The 20,793-nt window shown below is 39.6% G+C and overlaps 1 protein-coding gene across 14 annotated transcripts in view; it reads left to right on the top strand.

The window, feature by feature from the left end:
* The window catches only part of Arhgef9 (CDC42 guanine nucleotide exchange factor (GEF) 9), a 147,924-nt gene extending 144,401 nt beyond the window's left edge, over positions 1–3,523 (top strand). For 11 of the 14 annotated variants that reach the window (XM_006527992.4, XM_030251325.1, XM_017318477.1 and 8 more), the window contains one exon: positions 299–3,523. In XM_006527992.4, coding sequence (XP_006528055.1) covers positions 299–480 — 182 coding nt within the window. In that variant the 3' untranslated portion in view covers positions 481–3,523. The remainder of the gene's footprint in view (positions 1–298) is intronic. The other 3 variants (NM_001290384.1, NM_001033329.3, NM_001290385.1) reach the window with 1 other exon arrangement.
* The last annotated feature ends 17,270 nt before the right edge of the window (positions 3,524–20,793 follow it).

Here is a 20,793-nt window from a genome sequence, read left to right as displayed (position 1 = left end):
AATATGACAAGGGAAAAAATTGCAGCACAGGTTGATTATCATTTACCTGAAATGCTTGAGACACAATGTACCTCAGATTACAAATTGTATATATATATTTTTTTTATTTTGAAATATTTGTATAGACTTTCTACTTTCTATTAGATTTGAGAGTATTTCAGATTTTGGAATTAGGGTTATTCAATCCGTTACCAGGTAAAACTCACAAAACTAGTGTACTGTGAGTGATCACTGTTCATTTGAAAATTCACTTGGTACTTAATTTATACTCTTTCCTTTGGTCTCCTATTTGCTCTAGGTGTCAACTCTGCCCGCTCAGTTCCTCCTTCCTACCCACCACCACAGGACCCGTTAAACCAGGGCCAGTACCTGGTCCCCGATGGCATCGCTCAGTCTCAAGTGTTTGAGTTCACTGAACCGAAACGCAGCCAGTCACCATTCTGGCAAAACTTCAGTAGGTTAACCCCCTTCAAAAAATAATACCTATAGGAAGGCAGATAATTTTAAAATAAATAAAATTATATTTATAGATGGACCTTTTTTTCGGAGAAGCACTGTTGAAAATTTATATATATATATATATATAAAATGTGTGTGTGTGAGAGAGAGTGAGTGTGTGTGTGTGCGTGTGTGTGCACACATACATGCACACACACACACGCACACATAGACCTTTACGTATACACGTGTGTGTGTGGGCATGTGTGCACATATGCATGCACATGCATGCACACATACATACATATACACACACAGAGAAGGACCAAAACCATTTTCTGTTGTTTTGGGGAGTTGAAATCTGTAGTTGGTAAGAAGTACCACTGATTTCCAAACATGTAATCACTTCTTCAAATTTTTAGTTCTTAACCTTGTTTCCTCCCCCTTACTCTCTGTTATTTTTCCTGTTAAGATAACTTATTCGCTCCTCTAGTTCACTGACCTGTCATTATTACCATAGAGTATTTGCATTGTTTTATTTCCCTTTCCTTATGATACTGACGCTGATAACTTTTGAATTGAATTTATGTAGTGGGTTTGGGATTTCATTTCTCTCCCTGTCACTTTCCACTGAGAAGGGGAGGATTCCCGTCTCCTGTTCCTCATGCACCCATCTGCAAATGTTCCTGTAGCCCTGCAGTTATACCAACAGCCTCTTCCCAGCATCCTGTGTCCACAATTGTGCCAGTCTATACATGCTCTGTTGTGCCCTGTGACTTATCTGCTTGGTATTTCTATTGCTTTCACTGTTTTAGGTATTGTGGAAGGATATAAAACCAAACAGAAACAAAGGAGTGAACGAATGTAATGAGAGTCGAGAAGATTTCTGTTAGGGGGATAGTTTTTATTTAGGTGATTTCTTCCCATATAACAGCAATGCTAAGCCATTGAAAGTTTCCACCTAAGAATTAGTTTGGGTCCATTAGTCTCTTTTCCAAGCCTCTTTTGTTATGGATCTCCTTTTCAGTCTATCTCTTCCCTAGGCAAAAGGTTTAACTAAACTAGTAGCAAAGAAATTGAGACTTTGCATCCTGGGGAAGAGATTTATCTCCACCCCATAACTCATAGATGGTAGGTAGGTGTCAGGCAGGGCTCTCTTTATAGTGTTCTGGTAACCCCTGCTTCTGTTTTCAGATTCATAAGGCATCATTGTTAGTAGTTTATGGAGGCGTTCAAGAGAAAAACCTGCTTGGCCAAGAGCATTAGCCACCTTCAGATTAACCTGAAAAGAGTTCAAGGTTGACAACAGCATCTTATAGAGACCATCAGGAAAAGAGAGAGGCTTGATCTAAGATAATATACCAGTAATTTGCATCACTGAAATTATAAGAAACATCCCCAATTGTTAGCAGATTGCATGGATAATCTCTGTCTCCTTTTTTTGCCCTTACTGTCTTTCAGGTAGAGGATTGCGAGTATGGGATAGTTAGAGCCATTATGGCACTCAAAGCAGGCTTTGTTCCAGACAGACTCCCATCCCAGGACAACTGAGGCAAGTGGTAGAGAAGCCTAGGGCTACTTTTACATCTGGGGGAAAAGAAAAGATCTGAGGTAGAACACTGAAGTTATTTCTTGGCAGGGTTTCCATTTGACCAGAATGTTTCCCACAAAAATCAGAATCCTCATGAGTACAAGAGTGCTTATTCTTTGTCATTTAGCCCTTTCTATGGCTAGAGATTGGAGCAAGAACAATAGAATATAAAGAAGTGTGAAAACCCACCCTATCCAGGAATCTGGAGATTGTGTCTGTCCTGGACCTCACAAGAAAATACTTCATTATAAAAAAAAAAGATCTAAGCTTACCAAGTAGCAACCATAGCTGTATGAGGTCTTCAAAAAAGCTGAATTTGTACTTCTTGACCTAGATTAAGCCCTACCCCTGAGAATCTTTCCCCTCTGAAAAACAAATTACACATTGTTGTCAGACTTTGTAGTTATCAAGGCTAACTAGCAGAATACCAGGGCTCGGGACTGGCTATCACTGCTCAGCATATGATAGAGCTACATAAGCCCTTATGGCAAGAAATCTGGCATCGAGCACATAGACTACAATGCTCTCCCTTGGCAAACTGAAATGTGTTTCACTTCCTATGCAGGCCTCCCTTATTGCACCTTCATTTCCTACTTTCTACCCATTCTCACTAGGCTTGGCCTTGGCAACTTTCTCCCAGGGTTAGGAGCACACCAGGAGGGCTTGTTTTGAAAGGTTTCTAGATCTATAGTATCTTTTGGCCAGACCTTCTCATTCTTTTCCCCTTTCTGAGTCCAACATTCAAGGCTCCCAGATCAGGGGTATTACCTCTCATCATCCTGTTTCTCCATCCAGTCCACTAACCTTACAAGATGTAGTAATTTGTGAAGGCACTACCAACTCCGCTCTCCTTGGATTGGAATGCCTGGCTCCACCCTCACACCTACAGCTCCAAATAGATCAGTGGCCAGTAGCCCAAAGGGAAACTCATCAATTCCCTGGACTCAGTAGCTGAACCTGCTGCAGCCCCACGGCCATATAATCCCCCCCAAAAATAACTCTATACTTCTCCTGTTTCTGCATGGCCCCAGACTCCCCTTTCCTCAACTCAATGAGGCCCGAACTTTCTTTCTCCAGTTTTGTGAGTTTGTTCTATGAGTTCTATTATAGGGAGGTCCTAAATACAGAAATACAATTTTTCTCTCCTTCTCTCATCCACTTTCTATGTGTATATCTTTAATTGATCTATTAAGGACAGCAGCAAGAGAGTTCTAACAATTCTAGTATGAAGCCAAATAGTGCTATTTTAGTGCTTTGGGGGTGGGGCGGGCTGGGTGACTAGATGGGCAACAGTGATTTTGACCCCTGCTGCTCTGCATTTGCCGGCTTATTCTTTTGTTTCTATTATCCGACTGTTTGACCCTGTCAAACAAGTGTCAAAATTGTGTATTTGGAAATGTTTAACAACAACAACAACAAAAAAGATGTTGTAATGACATAAAGCCTTATGAAAATATTTATGGAGTTCAATAAAAGAAGTAAAAAAGAATTTCAGGCACAGTTGTGCCATTTGTGTATGTGTGTGTGTGTGTGTGTGTGTGTGTGTGTGTGTGTGTGTGTGGCCAATTGCAAAATAAAGGCAATTTGTGTGCTGTGAGACTACTTGCTCTAACTATCTTGAGTTTCTTATCCTGCTGTTTCATTTCCAAAGTATTCCAAGGGATATTGGGAAACATTTTCTATCATTTCTGGAAGAGTAAAAGAACAGTGTTTGTACTCAAAGCCTGTAGCCATGAGTAGTTAAAATATTTTTATAGGTAGGACTTTCTTTCATTTTACCTGGTACTTTGCTAAAACCTAGTGGCCTGTTCCCGATCTTGTTCATTTCTCTTGTGTGTACAGGTCCAAAATACAACCTGGGTATTTGTGACAGTTTTAACACTGCATTTTAAATGTACCATAACACTTAGGAATCTCCCACTCCAGGTTCCCTCTTAAAACTTGTGGGCTTGACTCCTTAAAAGTAGACTTTAATTGTCCATGTGTGGACACAGTGACCTTATTATTTTCTTTATTATGTATAGTCTGTGTACACAAATACTTTGCCTTCCACTAGGCCTGCACATGCCATGTAATGTTGCCGGTCACAGTCCAAATGAATAAGAATGTCTCATAGCCTTCCAACAGAGCAATAGAACACTAAAGTCCGAAAGGTTCTTGTTTACCAAAATATTCGAGGCAGTTGTTGACAGTATCTAGAGTGTGAGCCCCATCCTTCCTGGCCTTGGAAGTACCCTCCTACACTGAAGCATTTTAAAAAGTCGTAATTCAAGCCTTCCTTAACTTCGCTAACTTTTGCCTTTGCCCATATCTTAGATCTTCTCATTTATCCCCTGTCCCTTTTACCTGGGTTCTGTCAACTGTCCCCATCCAAATCACCAAGATTCTGTCATTCTTTTTATGTCTTACCAATTCCCAGCTCCTGTGGATTCCAGGAGTATATTGTAATTACTTCTTCCACAGTAAGTGTTATCATCTGTTCTCAGTCTTCCTAGACTACCTTCTAGGAGTTTTAGAAGTGAAGAGACAAAGACAACGAGTTTATTAACTATATTTGACAGGGAAAGAACAAGACCTAAAAGTGATTAGCTGGGGCTACCTACCTTCTGAGTTTTACTTGCCTGTCCTCCACCCCAACCCCCACCCCCACCTCCACCTCCATCTCTACTGATTTAAGAGTTCTTTTGTCTTAGTTTTTAGTGGGGTGAGAGAATAAAATGACACCAAGAAGTCATAAATGCTTTTCTGTGCAGTCATTAATAGACCTATCTCTTAAGTTTCCTAATCACAGCCTCAAAACCAACCAAACAAAACCAATTGCAGTTACTTTTGTCTCCAGAACCAAGAACAAATGGCCAGAAAACCAAGGTCTCCAATGTGGTCTTTGCTTTTCTTCACTCAGTGTTTCAATCACTTACGCCACCACTTTGCTTCTTAGCCCACTGGTTTTTGGACCATTAAGAATTTTCTTATTCATAGTCCCCTTTTTCCCCTGATTCCCAGAGGCATCTTCATGTCAAGGCTATGGTAATTTTCAAGTAGATCTTGCTTGTCCAGGATTTTACTTGCAAATTCCAAGTCTACAAAGTCAGAGTATTCTGTATTGTGCCCCACAAAGCCCTGTTAACTGCAGAATAATATTTCTGCCTGGCCTATATGAAAACTAGCCCAATTTATTTATAACACAATTGATCATTGATTTAGAAGCAAACTGTTCTGGTTGTATATCATATTAATTTCCTAGTTATGACCTTCTCTAGTGGACTGTTAGTGTCATACATATAATATTTTCTCATCTAGCTAATGAGAAAGGGGGAGGAGACATAGAGAAGGCTGCAGATGCTACTGTCACTTTGCTGTTAGAGGCCTCCAAAAATGTGCCACTTAAGGTAAGTTCTTGTGTCAGGTTACCTCTCTCTCCACACTAGCTGTGGATCTCTCCATCCTGTCAGAAAGCTGCATTATAGTCAATACACATATCCTAAGAACATATTCTAGGGTAGGGCTTGGTAATCTGCAATAAGGATATTAAAATGATATTGAAGTGACTGAAATAATCTCATTCCAGCAGATCACTCAGGGATTAATGTTGACATATAAGGATGTACTAGGACTGTGGAGAATGAGAGCCTTAAGGTCTTCATAGAACAAATTAATGAACAGTGAAGAAAATCTCTTTATCCATCAGGAACAGTTTGCTTATACTATAGTAACTGATAATCCCAACAAATGGCAGTGGCATAATGTATAGGAGTTTATTTCTTGTTCATGCAAAAATTCTGCCATAGGTTCAGATGGCTTCCCAGGACAACTATGAGTTATTTCTGCTTTATTGTAGCTCCATCTTATCCCATGCTTTCATATCTCCACAGCAAGAAAAAAACACAAGAATGTTTCACTAATGGATTCTGTACTGCTGCTTTTAGTCATAGTGCAAAGGGTCAAAAATTATCACATGGCTCACACCACTTCAAGTCACAGAGACAAGACAGCTAGAGAAATATGTACCAAGCTTTTTTCATTTCCCTGCCCTTCCTCTAACCCATAGCCACCTGCAAACTCACAAGCCTATTTCTAGTACCATGGTACAGGAGCACTGTTTGTGGGCCACCTTTGCCCAGTAAGTCATTTCTTCTCTTTCCCATCCTCCAGTGCCCATGGTCATGGCCATCTCCACACCCACAGACCTAGGTCCAGACTGTGAGTCTTCACACCTGCCTTGTTAACAAGCGAACTTTGCACGCTGGGCCATCCCTTCCCTCTTCCATCTTCTCCTCCCCTCGCTGCCAACTCTGCACACACAAACCTAGCTTCAGACCTGTGGTTTGGGCACTTTCTTTGTTTGATCCAATTAAACAGCTTATCCACATGCTTTACCTGGCATAGCTCAGCTCACATACCTCCTGTCCTGGCTCAATCTAAGAAAAATCAGATTAACACATCAGTCACATAACCAAAGGAAAAAGTCACATGCCCAGGTCAAATCCCCCAAAACAAAATATGAATGGCTAAGAATGCATGTCTACCATCAAACCTACTAGTCTTATAGAAGTATTATCTTAAAGGAACACCTAGATGAGCCCCAGGACATATAATTTTAAAGAACAGTTGCTATCTTTATCAAAGAATCTAAGGAATTAAAGAATTCAATAAAGAGATAGAAACATTGCCAAGAACAGAAGCTGAGAAGAAGATGAAATTGGGAAACTCCTAAGCCAGAAGACAGCCTCACACACAAGAGTATAAGGGCAAAAATATTTTACTTGGTGGGTCATTAACAGTCAAAAAGGAGGACACAAATATGGAAGGGGTGAAGGTGTATGTGAGATGAATCCAACATATACTCTTCAAATGTGTCGTCTAAACTTCAGTTTAAATTATACAGGGTTTTGTGCCTCCTGATTGGCAAATACCATTGAGGCAAATGTTAAATACTTGTGTGGAAATCACAACCTAATTTTCAGATCCCAGGATATCCTCTCATAATTAATCTGTAGGTGTAGTATATATCTTGTGTTAAATGCAGAGTGTTCTGTGCACCCAGCATGTACATGTTTGGAAGGGAGTAGGACCCACATGCCCCTGACTTAGAAAATGCCTTTCCTTGCTCCACTGAGTTGATGATAGAACATGTTGAGGTTATTTCAGTCAAAAATGAAAGAAAATTAATTCATGGCTCCTCCAATCCTACAAGTCATTGAAGCATTGTCTCTGAAAGTCTGAGGGAGCAGCGCTTGTCCCTGTCCCTCTTCTGACTGAACCTCTAGGTCCTCATCTAGGTCCTCATCTCCTGTTCCAAACTCTCTTTCCAACCTCAGCCCTATACTGGAGTTTCCTTTGTCTTGTGTGTTTTTCCTAATATCCTCACCACGGAGTCTAAAAAGTGTGTTATCTTTCTTTGGTTATATATCCATTCTTCAATATAATGACATTAATCAGCTATTATTAAAAGTTATCAAACAAACAACAATGGATGTATTAACCTGAAGTAGGTACTTTGTTAGAACAAAAATTTCTTTTTCTCTACCCAACTTTCTCTTTCCTCTAAGACCCTAGAGGTAAATTTCCTAAGTTTCAATCCTACACTCATCACACATTTCCTAATTATAGAACTTAAGGCAGGTGGCATATATATATATATATATATATATATATATATATATATATAGAGAGAGAGAGAGAGACTCGATTCATCTCCTTCAGGAATAAAATTAGTTATTATCTACTCATCATTGCTTTAAGAAGTACATTTTCAGTTAAATACAGAAAAGTCTTATACAGAATAATCAAGGAACTTTATTCATAATTGCTCTAAGGTGAAAATTGAGCAGTATCTCTTAATTTGTAAATGAAAAATAAAATATGATTTGCTACAACATGCTACTCATCTACAAAAAGGAATGATGTATTGTTATATAACATTTGGTGAACCTTAAAAATATACTATATGAAAGATTTTGTATGATTTATTCATATGACATATCCCTGACGGGCAAATACTTAGACAGTAAATCAGAGATTTTCCTGGACACTAGCTAACAACTCTTTGTAATCATCCACGTCAACTGGGGGCAGATTTGGTTGATCCACTGGAAAATTATAGATGTGAAAGAAACACAGTTTGGGTTTCCATACGGTTTTTTAGAGTGATGAAAATAATATAAAATCAATTGTGATGATAGCTCGCTTGACTCTGAATATACTAAAACCTAACAAACCCACTGAATTAAATTTAAAGGGGAGTGATTTAAATCTCAATTAAGTCTGTTATATTTTTGATTTTTTGTATTAATTAGGTATTTTCTTCATTTACATTTCCAATGCTACCCATAAGTTCCCCAAACCCTCCCCCACCCCATTGTGAGCATCCACTTATGTGTTTGCTAGGCTCCGGCATAGCCTTGCAAGAGGCAGCTATATCAGGGTCCTTTCAGCAACATCTTGCTAGTGTGTGCAATGGTGTCAGAGTTTGGGGGCTGATTATGGGATGGATCCCTGGGTATGGCAGTCTCTAGATGGTTCATCCTTACGTCTCAGCTCCAATCTTTGTCTCTGTAACTCCTTCCATGGGTGTTTTGTTCCCAATTCTAAAAAGGGGCAAAGTGTCCACACTTTGGTCTTTGTTCTTCTTGAGTTTCATGTGTTTTGCAAATTGTATCTTGTATCTTGGGTATTCTAAGTTTCTGGGCTAATATCCACTTATCAGTGAGTACATATCATGTGAGTTCTTTTGTGATTGGGTTACCTCACTCAGGATGATGCCCTCCAGGTCCATCCATTTGGCTAGGAATTTCATAATTTCATTCTTTTTAATATTTTGCGTAAATGTACCACATTTTCTGTATCCATTCCTCTGTTGAGGGGCATCTGGGTTCTTTCCAGCTTCTGGCTATTACAAATAAGGCTGCTATGAACATAGTTGAGCATGTGTCCTTTTTACCGGTTGGAACATCTTCTGGATATATGCCCAGGAGAGGTATTGCGGGATCCTCCAGTAGTACTATGTCCAATTTTCTGAGGAACCACCAGACTGATTTCCAGAGTGGTAGTACAAGCTTGCAATCCCACCAACAATGGAGGAGTGTTCATCTTTCTCCACATCCTCGCCAGCATCTGCTGTCACCTGAATTTGCCTTTGGGATTCACTAGTTCCTAGCTTATTCCCCACCAAGGTCTCTCCAGCTTGTCCACATGGCACAGAGACTCAGGTAAACTATCTTCACACTTCTTCCTAATGTTCGTCCATTCAGGTCACTCAAGTTCAACAAGTCCTTTCCAGAGACTGACACCTCCAAGATCCTCTCCCTCCCTTTGAGATTCACCAGATTCCAACTTACTTCAGGACAGAAACTCTGCAGCCACTATGCCTGATTGGATCCTTCAGTTGTTCTATATTGCCTTGCGACCCAAGAAAAGTCCACAGTTTCAGAACTGGGTTTTAGTCTCCTGGCAAAGGTCACTGAAGGCACCCAGACTATAGTTAACAAGCAAAAGAACCAGGATAGAGGCTCTGGTTCCAAATGCCAGATAAACAGTGGAGTCAATAATCCCACCTGCCCTCTCCAGAACGTTATTAACATTCCTATGGAAAGAAGAAAACTGACATGAACAAAAATGACTGATTCAAACACAAACTAATTTAAATACACCAATCCTAATATTGAAATAAAAACAACCCATATACACTTGAGATAAGTATTTCAAAAGAATAGTCAAACAACTCAAAGACAAAAAAAAAAAAAGAATGTAACAAGAAAACGTAAGGAATGAAACAAGGAAATTAATCCAAGACATGAAAATGAGTCTAGAAATGAAAAACTAAATAAGCCAAATTGTCAAAGAGCAGCTTTAACACCAAGGTTAACTAACTTAAGGCAAGGCATATAGTTGGCAAGTGGCAGTTGGTGCTGATGGCAGCCTGTGGCAACTGGAAAAAAAGAAGGGAAAGAAAATCATATACTCTCAGAGTGGATGAAGCAAGACAAGCTCCAACAACTTCACACATATACATACATACATATACATACATACATACATACATACATATATACATATATATTTACACATTGGATAGATGGAGTAAAGCTCCATCCAAATATATATATATATATATATATATATATATATATATATATATATATACATGTGTGTGTGTGTGTGTATACACACATTTGGTGGTGCAAACTCCAATACACTGACCTACTCCAAGAAATTAAGTCTCCCACAGCTTATATATCCTAGCAAAAATCTTTCAAACAGTATACAAACTACAATGTGATTACATTCTGTTTTTCTTTTATTGAATGATTATGAAAAAACAGTATATTCCCAAATATCTTTCCATAAGAAATATTTTACATATCATAGGTGGAGAAGGCAAATTATTCCCAAGGACCCACATTCATAACTAAGTAACTTGTTATAGATTAGCAAGGTAAGTTTTCTCAGCCAGTTTCTCTTACTGGCAGGATGCAAATTGCAGTTACAAGAAAGGATCAATTATTTTACTATTTATCTTAAAAAGTAATCTTATTGACATCTTAAAAGAATCACAAATCTAAACTTCTATATAAAAAACAATCAGTCATTTCTACTTCAAATAATCAGGGTGCACATTTACTCAGCAACAATTTTTTTTTAAATCATATCAGGAAGCTGAGAGCAAAAATGGGTACAAGAAACTCATCACTTCCATCACCAGCTCAGCTTCAGCCAAAGAAATGTGTCAGCCAGTGCTATTTGGGCTGCCATTGTTCTCATTCACTGACCTCAAAAAATCTCAAGCTCCACTATTAAGATTGTGTTTTTCCAAACTTTAAATTGTTCCCTAAGACTTTCTACATCAAAGCCACTAACAAAAGCATCCTAACCTTAATTCACTAACAACCTATTTTTCCAAATGCTTTCTAAGGGTGGAGGTCAGTTCTGACAATCTACAACTCTATGTTCTTTCCTAGGTGGTGACTAAATCATTAATCTGCTCGAGCAGCAGCAATGCCTGAAAAAGATCAAGCACTATTGTGAGTGCCAGAGTTACTGCCCAGTGAGGGGCTGGAAGCCCCCTTAGAGTTTTCATACAATTCTTAGATTAAGAGGGATGTGAAGGCAGCAAACAGAGCAGAACTCCATAACAGCATGAAGTCCTCAGGACATGTAGTGCTTGGTGCCATGCCTCTCCAAGGCACACCCATCGTGATATGTTAAACTGTGGGCTGCATTCCATGAGTCCTAAAGCCATATTTTGTTCCTCCTGCATGGGTCTAGACATCAAATGAAGCCTCACCAACAAAATGGATCTTGTCAAAAACAGGATGGAAGACAAAGTAGAGGAATTAGATCACTTAGTAAAAGTTAATGATAAATTGAAAAAAAGAAAGTAAGAACAGAACCAGTAAAAGGGTTATAACACTTCCTATAGGCATAAAAGAATATCATAGTGAATGCATAGAAAATATCTTTAGTAAAACAATAAAATGTAAAATTCTCAAAAGAAGAGAAAATAAATAGACATCCAAGTACATGAGGCTTATAAAATAGACAAAACCAAAAACTAAATTCTTCACAAGATATATTTAAAACATTAAAGACACAGTATTAATTATTTAAAAGCTGTAAGAAAAAAAGGTCAAGTCACTTTAAAAAGTTGCCCATTAATAGCATTTGGTTATTTGACAGAAACCTTTAAAGGTAGAAGGGCCTGAAAAATATATTTCAACTTCTTAAAGACCACAGCTCTCAAACTAAACTATTATACCAGTCAGAACTAAATTGAAGAATGTAAAAAAAAAAAAAAAAAAAAAAAAAAAAAAAAAAACAAAGAAAACTTCCATAACAAAAACAGATTTAAGAAATTTATAACTACAATACTAGCTCTACAGATGATATTAGAAACAATACATAAGTATAAAGAGAAGGATAAACATACCCAGGAGGTTAATAAGATCAAGTAAGCAATCCAAGACAAGTAATCAAAAGAGATCCAAGAAAACGCCACAAAAGTAATAAAATGACAGAGAATAATACACATTCTCAATAAGTCTTAATATTAATGGTCTACATTCCCACAACAAAAAAGATGCACACTAGCAGACTGTATTAGAAAACAGGATTCCCCTTTTTGTTGCTTCCAAGAAACACACTAAACCATTACTGGAAAATTGAATGAAAGTTGTATTCCAAACATAATGAAACTAAGAAACAAGCAGGTGTACCTAATTTGATAGCTGATAAAATAGTCTTCAATCTAAAATTAGTCCTAAGAGATAAAATCTCACTAAACAAACAAAAAAATACCTACAGGACACTACAATTCTAAACATAGATAAAATAAACACAGGGGCACTAAGTGTCACAAAATAAACTATTACATCTAAGACCGCAGATTAACATAAACACAGTGATGGTAGGTGATTTCAATTTCTCACTATCTCCAAAAGACAGATAATTCAGAAAAATATCTTAACAGAGAAACTCTAGAGTTAAATGACGTCATAAACCAGATGATGTCAGAAATATACAGATATAAACAGAATGTTCTACCCAGACAATACAGAATGCAATTCTTTGCTGTAGCCATTTTTCAGAAATTTATCTCTGAGAAGTATATATGCAAAATTTCTCAAAATATTTGCAAACCAAATTCAGGAACACATAAAAGTTATCCACCAACATCAAGATGGCTTCATTCTAGAAATGTAAGGATGGGGGGGGGCATGGCAGAGTATTGCCTTATTGGGTATCTCTGGGAGGGGAGCCTCTTGGTCCTGTGGAGGCTCATTGACCCAGAGTAGGGGAATGCTAGGGCTCTGAGACAGGTAGTGGGTGGGTGGGTGCCTCATAGAGGAAGGAGAGTGTCTTTGTTAGGGTTTTATTGCTGTGAACAGACACCATGACCAAGGCAAGTCTTATAAAAAACAACATTTATTTGGGGCTGGCTTACAGGTTCAGAGGTTCAGTCCATTATCATCAAGGTGAGAGCATGGCAGTATCCAGGCAGGCATGGCACAGGAGGAGCTGAGAGTTCTATGTCTTCATCCAAAGGCTGCTAGTGGAAGACTGACTTCCAGGCAACTAGGGTGAGGATCTTATACCCACACCCACAGTGACACACCCATTCCAACCAGGTCACACCTATCCCAACAAGGCCACACCTTCAGATGGTGCCACTCCCTGGTCCAAGGATATGCAAACCATCACAGAGAGGATAGGAGTTTTGTGGAGGGGAAACTGGGAAGGGGGATAGCATTTAAAATGCAAATAAATAAAATACAAATAAAAATGAAAACAAATCCATCACATAAATAGAGTCAAAGATAGAAACCACGTAATTATTACATTGGGTGCAGAAAAAGATTTTTACAAATCCAACATCACTTTATTATAAAAGTCCTTGAAAAGTTTAAGAATAGGGGTGAGATATTTCAATATTAGTAAACGAAATATACAACAAGCCAGCAACCTGCATCTCGCTAATCTGAGAAAAACTCAAAGCATTTCCATTAACATTTGGAACAAGACAAAGATGCCCATTCTCCCCACTTTATTTGATAAGTGCTTGAAATATTTATTAGCTAGAGCAATAAGACAAACTGGATACAAATGTGAAAGGAAGGAGGCAAAATATCCTGATTTGCAGATAATACCCTCTATATAAAATGTGTTAAAAACTACACCAGAAATACCCTACAACTGTTAAACACTTTCAGCAAAGTAGCAAACTATAACATTCAGACAAAAACTACCAGCCTTTTTATGTAGAAATGAAAAACACAAAGAAAAAAATCAAAGAAATAGTACCATTCAAATTACCATCAAAATAACTTGATATAAAAATAACAAGGACGTGATTGAGTGATACAATTAAATTATTAAGACGAGATAGGGAGGGGAACAGGGTGGGAGATAAGTGTAGAAAGAGCTAGGGAGAGAGGGCAGGAAGAATGAATGGAAATTGGAGGTGGACATAAAGGAGTGAGGCGGGGGGTGGGGGGTTGGAGGAGTGGGGGTGGGGTGGGGATATCTCGAGGGCATGCCAGAGACCAGGGATGAGGAAGCCTCCAGGGAGTCTATGAAGGTGACTTTAGCTAAGACTCCTAGCAGCGGGAGATCTGGAATCTGGGAGTCCTGCCACCTCCTGCAGCCAGGCAGGACTCCCAGTGGAGGGATAAGGATAGCAACCCACTCACAAACTCTTCAACCAAAATGTGTCCTGCCTACAAGAAGTGCAGGGACAAAGATGGAGCAGAAACTGGGGGGATGGCCAACCAATGACCGGCCCAACTTGAGATCCATCCCACGGGCAAGCACTAATCCCTGACATTATTAATGATACTCTGTTATGCTTGCAGACAGGAGCCTAGCATAACTGTCCTCTGAGAGGCTCCACCCAGCAGCTGACTGAAACAGATGCAGAGGCCCACAGCCAAACATTAAACAGAGCTCAATGAGTCTTGTGAAAGAGTTGGGAGAAAGGATTGAGAAACCTGGAGGGGATAGGAACTCCACAGGAAGACCAACAGTCAACTAACCTGGACCCTCAGGGCTCTCAGAGAAGTAATTATATCTTAATTTCAGAAATACTTAAATTTCGTTTTTACTGAATTTTACTAACAACAAAGGTATAAGAAAACAGAATGCTGACCATTTATCCCTGCCACACTCTGCTTTTCAATTCCATTGCATCCAGGGTCTGTGGGGGAGGAAAGAGCTGTTGCATACTCATTATTAGGAACTATCTCATTGCACCTAAATGAAAAACTTACCATTAGATCTCAATGACACTACCTTGGCACGGATCAGAGAAACACTTGATTCTGCCTGATGTGGGATAGGAGATATTTCTCTGCTCAGTATTGCTAGTACTAATCTTTGTAAATTCAGCACAGCACAGAATCTGTTTCTTTCAATGAAAAACTACTTCTGAGATCCCTTGTGCTCAGTGTTCTCCTTTGCATTGTCAGACTACTGAACAAACGAAGGTATTCACAAGACTAGAGATTGGTGTTTTTAAGCTGTAAAGCTCTTGTGGGAGGTTTTGAGTCACCAGGGCTGCACATTTCGGTTAGCAGTAAGATAACTTAAATATTTCATTGAGGAATATTTACAGCATTGCATATGTAATTTTATTCATTTAAAAAGACTTATTGAACATCAACTCTAGACAACCAGTACTTGGGATACAAAATAGAAAGTCTGTTTTAAAGTAATTCATTTGCCTATGAGTAACACAAAAAGTAAACATTTATGTAAGTCACTTTATGGCTTCTAAATTCACAAAGCAGTGATCTAAACATCTGAATCATAATTCTAGAGAAGAAAGGGTATGAGAATTTAATTTAATCATCTCAGTGTGTGAGGTTATGAGTAAGAATTATTTTAAGTATATAACAAAAGGACTGAGGCAATAACTTTCTTTGAATTTTTATGTTTAATAAATAGACTTTTTCACCTGTCAACTACTTTTCTAAGCAAAAGTAGCTTGCTATAGCTTGGTTTGTAATTACTTTTTTCAGATACATTATTTGTGGACTATAATGGCATCTCATTTATACATATTCACCTTCTAACTTAAAGTGTGCATATATGGATTCTTCTCTCTCTCTCTCTCTCTCTCTCTCTCTCTCTCTCTCTCTCTCTCTCTCTCTCTCTGTGTGTGTGTGTGTGTGTGTGTATTTCATTGTAAAATTGGAAACTAGAGACAACTTTGTTTCAATATGTGTTTTTAAACATTGTTATCTCATGAGCTGATCATATGTTAAATATTCCTTAAGAACACGGTTTAGAAAAGGTCAATCAACCTCCTTCTAGCCACCTTGGAACTCAGCCTTTTGAGAAAGAATAAGGGTTTCTCCAGTTCTTCTCTGTGGCCTATTTCAGCATTCCTTAGAGTCCATCTGTATTCCTTTGTGACTCTTACCTACCACAGAATATCTCTTTACTAGGGACCTGTAGCACTCACAGTAGGCTGAGACTCAAGTAGGCAATGTTTATCCAGCTTACTGTCCTCCATTCTGGTCTCTAGGGACTTCCTTTTAGTCCAGCTGCAGCCTACCCACAGGAGCTCCTCCTTCTAGACCACCTTGATCCATATTGGGAGGGACTAGGCTTCTTAGAGAGGATAGAGGGTCCACTCAATTCTTCACATCTGCCCCTTCCAGCCTTTGCTACTTTCTCATTTCTATTCTTCTGTGATCCACCCCACCCCCAACCTCTGACACATACCAGCAGGACAACAGTCTGTCAGGGACCTCAAAACAACCACACTTGGCTAGGACTCAGAGTAGGCATATCAACCAAAGAAAGGGACACCCACCCAACAAAGATAAGACCAAATATCTACACTTCAAATGTCATAACTCCAGATACCTAGATCTCAGCAGGAAAACACAAACATGTGCAACCAAGCAAAATGTCTCTTCCAGAAGCCAACAGTGATATTGTAATGAGCCCAAGGAGAAACGATTTAGCACAAATCAAGGACTTCAAAATAGCAATTATGAATATGTTCAAGAACCTCAAAGGGGGTAGGAAAAAGTGTCTTAATAAAGACTGTGAGAAGACAAACAGTTGAATGAAATAATGAAAACAACTCAAGACATGAAAGTAGAATTGAGCAAAGAAACTGAAATAAAACTTAAAATGAAAACTTTAGGATGTCGAACAAAAACCTCAAAGGTAAGCCTCCCGGCAGATTAAACTACATGGAAGAGAAAAATTCTAAGTCTTGCAGACAAGTTACAAGAAATGGATAGTTCAGTCAAGAAAACAAAGCAAGTCACCACATATATAAGAAAATTGAAATAAAACTCTATTTGACCACCATGGATTAAAGTTTGGTATCAACAACAATAAAAACAGGAGAAAGTTTACAAACTAATGGAAGCCAAACAACTTAGTATTCAATAAGAACTGAGTCAGAACAGAAATCAAGAAAAAGTTTAAGAACTTTTTAGAAATGAGTGAAATAAAAACACAATACACCCAAACCTGTGAGAGTCAATAACGGAGATTGTAAGAGGCAATCTGATAGCACTAAATGCCTACATAAAAGAAAAAATATTGGAGAAATCCTGTTGAATGCTGACCCACGGCTTACAGGGACCGGGTACACCTGGGAGGCAGGCTAGGGCTGAAAAGAGAGAAACTAGACGGTCGAGAGAGATAATGGAGCCAAGACAAAGGTCCTGATCAAGGGCCGGGATTTTACTCAGAAACTGTGCTTATAAAGGGAGAAGGCCCATACCCCCGCCAGTCCACTCTTTGTGCCTGGAGCCAGGCTTCTTGATGTATTGTTGCCAAGTTGTTAGCACTAGTCTGCCAGTTCCACAGGTAGTCAGCTATCTCAGAAACATCTGGGAAGACAGGTTCAGCCTCTCAGCAGGTAGCAGAAGAGCAGGGCAGTTGTCACTTCAAAGAGGACCCAGTCAGAAGAAGCCAGCCAAGTCGGAAAGCTGCACCGCAGGTGGCCCCACCTCAGTGGCCGCCTGATCTATACCAGCCTTCTTCAAGCTGGGGGAGCCTACAAAATCCTGTATTAATAATTTAATTGCATACTTGAAAGCTCTAGAAAACCAAGAAGAAATAATACCACCCCAATCTGATTGATAGATTTTTGTTTGTTTGTTTGTTTCTGGGTTTTTTTTTTTTTTTTGGCAAGGTTCTCTTAAGGAACAGAACTTGCAGGAAAAAAATTGTATGTATATTTTAGATCTAGTAGAATGGCTTACAGGATGTGGTCCAGCTAATCCAATAATACTTAGCTAGAAGGTCCAAGATTCCAGTAGTTGTTCAGTCCAGAAGGCTAGATGTCTCAGCTGGTGTTGAATATATGCTGTAATCCCAAAGAAATGGTAGGCTATAATGCCAGTGAAGAAATGAACTCGCTAATGAGAGCTAAAGCAAGAAGGTAAAGAGAGGAAGCTTCCTTCTTCCATAAGCTTTACATAGGCTGCAAGCAGAAGATGTGGCCCAAATTAAAGATAGCCCCCCCAGAAGATCTAGATTGAAAATGTATGTTCCTATCTCAAAGATCTAGATTAGAAATGTGTCTTCCCTTCAGGTTCCATATCCCCACTACTCAGAGTCTCAGCTAAGGTAACTCCCACTGACTCCTGGGACCCTCCATTCCAGGTCTCTGGCAAGCCTTCAAGATGCCCCCGACCTCCACCTGCTGCAGATTTCCATTCATTATCATGGCCATCTGGCCATCTCTCCTGTCCCTTCCCACAATTGATCCTGAACACCCACCCCCTTCCCTTCCTCATACACTCTCCCACCCAGGTTACTCCCTCATCTGCCTCCTATGACTATTTTATTCCCCCTTCTAAGTGAGATTCAAACATCATCACTTGGGTGTTCCCTATTGTTTAGCTTCTTTGAGTCTCTGGAGTGTGTCTTGGGTATCCTGTACGTTATGGTTAATATCCACTCCTGTAGCCAGGCAGAAACCCCAGTGGAGGAATAAGAACACCAACATACCCACAAAACTTTGGACCCAAAGTTTATCCTGTCTACAAGAAATGTGAGGGCAAAGATGGAGCAGAGACTTAAGGGAATGGCCAAGTAATAACTAGCCCACCTTGAGACCCATCCCATTGGCAAGCATTAGGCTTGCTTTGGGCAGCTTATTCACTTTATATCCCCATATATAGTGGGTACCTAGCCCCCCATATATAGCAGATGTGCAACTCAGCCTTCATGTAAGTCCCCCCAACAACTAGAGCAGGGGCTGTCCCTAAAGCTGTATTAAAAGTATCTCTGCTACTATTAATGATGCTCTGTTATGCTTGCAGACAGGAGCCTAGCATAACAATCTTCTGAGAGGTTCTACTCAGAAGCTGACTGAAACAGATGCAGAGACCCATAGCCAAACATTGGGTGGGGCTTGGGGACTCATATTGAAGAGCTGGGGGAAGGACTGAGGGCTCCAAAGGGGATAGGAACTCAACAGGAAGACCAACAGAGTCTACTAATCTGGATCCTTGGGTGCTCCCAGAGACTGAGCCACCAACCAAAAAACATACACAGGCTGGACCTAGCCTCACCCCATATGGAGCAGATGTACATCTCGGCCTTCATGTGGGTCCCACAATAACTGATACAGGGGCTGTCCCTATAGCTGTTGCCTGTCTGGACATTCCTTTAACTGGGCTGCCTTTACTGGACTCAGTGGGAGAGGATGTGCCTAGCCCTGCAGAGACTTGATGTGCCAGGGTGAGGGTGTATAGAGGGTCTCCCCCTTCTCAGAGGAGAAGGGGATGGGTCGGGGACCGGGGGAAGAGAGAGAGAGAGAGAGAGTGTGTGTGTGTGTATGAGAGAGAGAGAGAGAGAGAGAGAGAGAGAGAGAGAGAGAGAGAGAGAGAGAGAGAAACCAGGAGTGGAGCAATGATGGGGATACAAAATGAATAAATAAATTAATTAATTGGAAAAAAAGAAATGCATCTTACCACTTAAAATGATTTAAGAAAGAAATCCTCACAGGTGTGTCCAAACATTTTGGTTATAGTTAATTACCAGATGTAGTCAAGTTGACAACCAAGAATAGCCATCAGAAAGAGTTGGTGTCTTAGCTTGGGTTTCCATTGCTATGAAGACACACTATGACCAAGGAAACGTTTATAAAGGAAAACATTTCATTGGGGCTGGCAAAGCTTGAGCATAGAAGATCTCAAAGCCTGCCTATAGAGTGATGCACTTCCTCCAACAAGACCACACCTACTCCAACAAGGCCATACTTCCTAATAGTGCCACTCCCTATGGGCCAAGCACTCAAACACATAAATCGATGGGGGTCAAACATATTTGAACCACCACAGATAGTATTTACAATAAATAAAGAACCCAAACAAAACAAACAACTCATTGAACATAAGTACTACCCAGCTATTAAAAACAATGAATTTATGAAATTCTTAGGCAAATGGATGGATCTGGAGGATATCATCCTGAATGAGGTAACCCAATCACAAAAGAACACACATGACAGGACCCTGACATAGCTGTCTCTTGTGAGGCTGTGCCAGTGCCTGGCAAATACAGAAGTGGATGCTCATAGTCACCTATTGGATGGAACACAGGGCCTCCAATGGAGGAGCTAGAAAAAGTACCCAAGGAGATGAAGGGGTCTGCAACCCTATAAGTGGAACAACAATATGAACTAACCAGTACCCCCAGAGCTCATGTTTCTATCTGCATATGTAGCAGAAGATGGCCTAGTCGGCCATCATTGGGAAGAGAGGCCCCTTGGTCTTGCAAATTTTATGTGCCCCAGTACAGGGGAATGCCAGGGCCAAGAAGTGGGAGTGGGTGGGTAGGGGAGCAGGGCAGCAGGGAGGGGATAGGGGACTTTCGGGATAGCATTTGAAATGTAAATGAAAAAAAATCTAATAAAAAATTGAAGCCCCTCCCCCCAAAATAAGATCAGTATAAAGATTCCTCAAAAAGTTAAAAATCAATCTATTACAAAATCTAGCTGGAGCACTCTTGGACATATATCCAAAGGACTCTGTATCTTACTCCAGAGATACTTGCTGCTCCTTCATGTATATTGCTGCTCTATTCATAATAGTCAGAAATTGGAAACAGCTTAAATAACCATCAACTGAAGAATGGATAATAGATATATTTACACAGTGGAATAGTATATTAAGCTACTTAGAAAAATTGATTAGAATTTTTAAATTAAAATTAGAACAATTAAAATTCGAAAGTAAATTTATGGAGCTAGAAACAGTCATCCTGAGTGAAGTAATGGAGGCCCCAAAAGA

Source organism: Mus musculus, chromosome X, assembly GCF_000001635.26.
Source record: "Mus musculus strain C57BL/6J chromosome X, GRCm38.p6 C57BL/6J".
Taxonomy (NCBI): Eukaryota; Metazoa; Chordata; class Mammalia; order Rodentia; family Muridae; genus Mus; species Mus musculus.
Note: the sequence above shows the minus strand (reverse complement) of the source record. Positions and strands in the feature narration are given on the sequence as shown.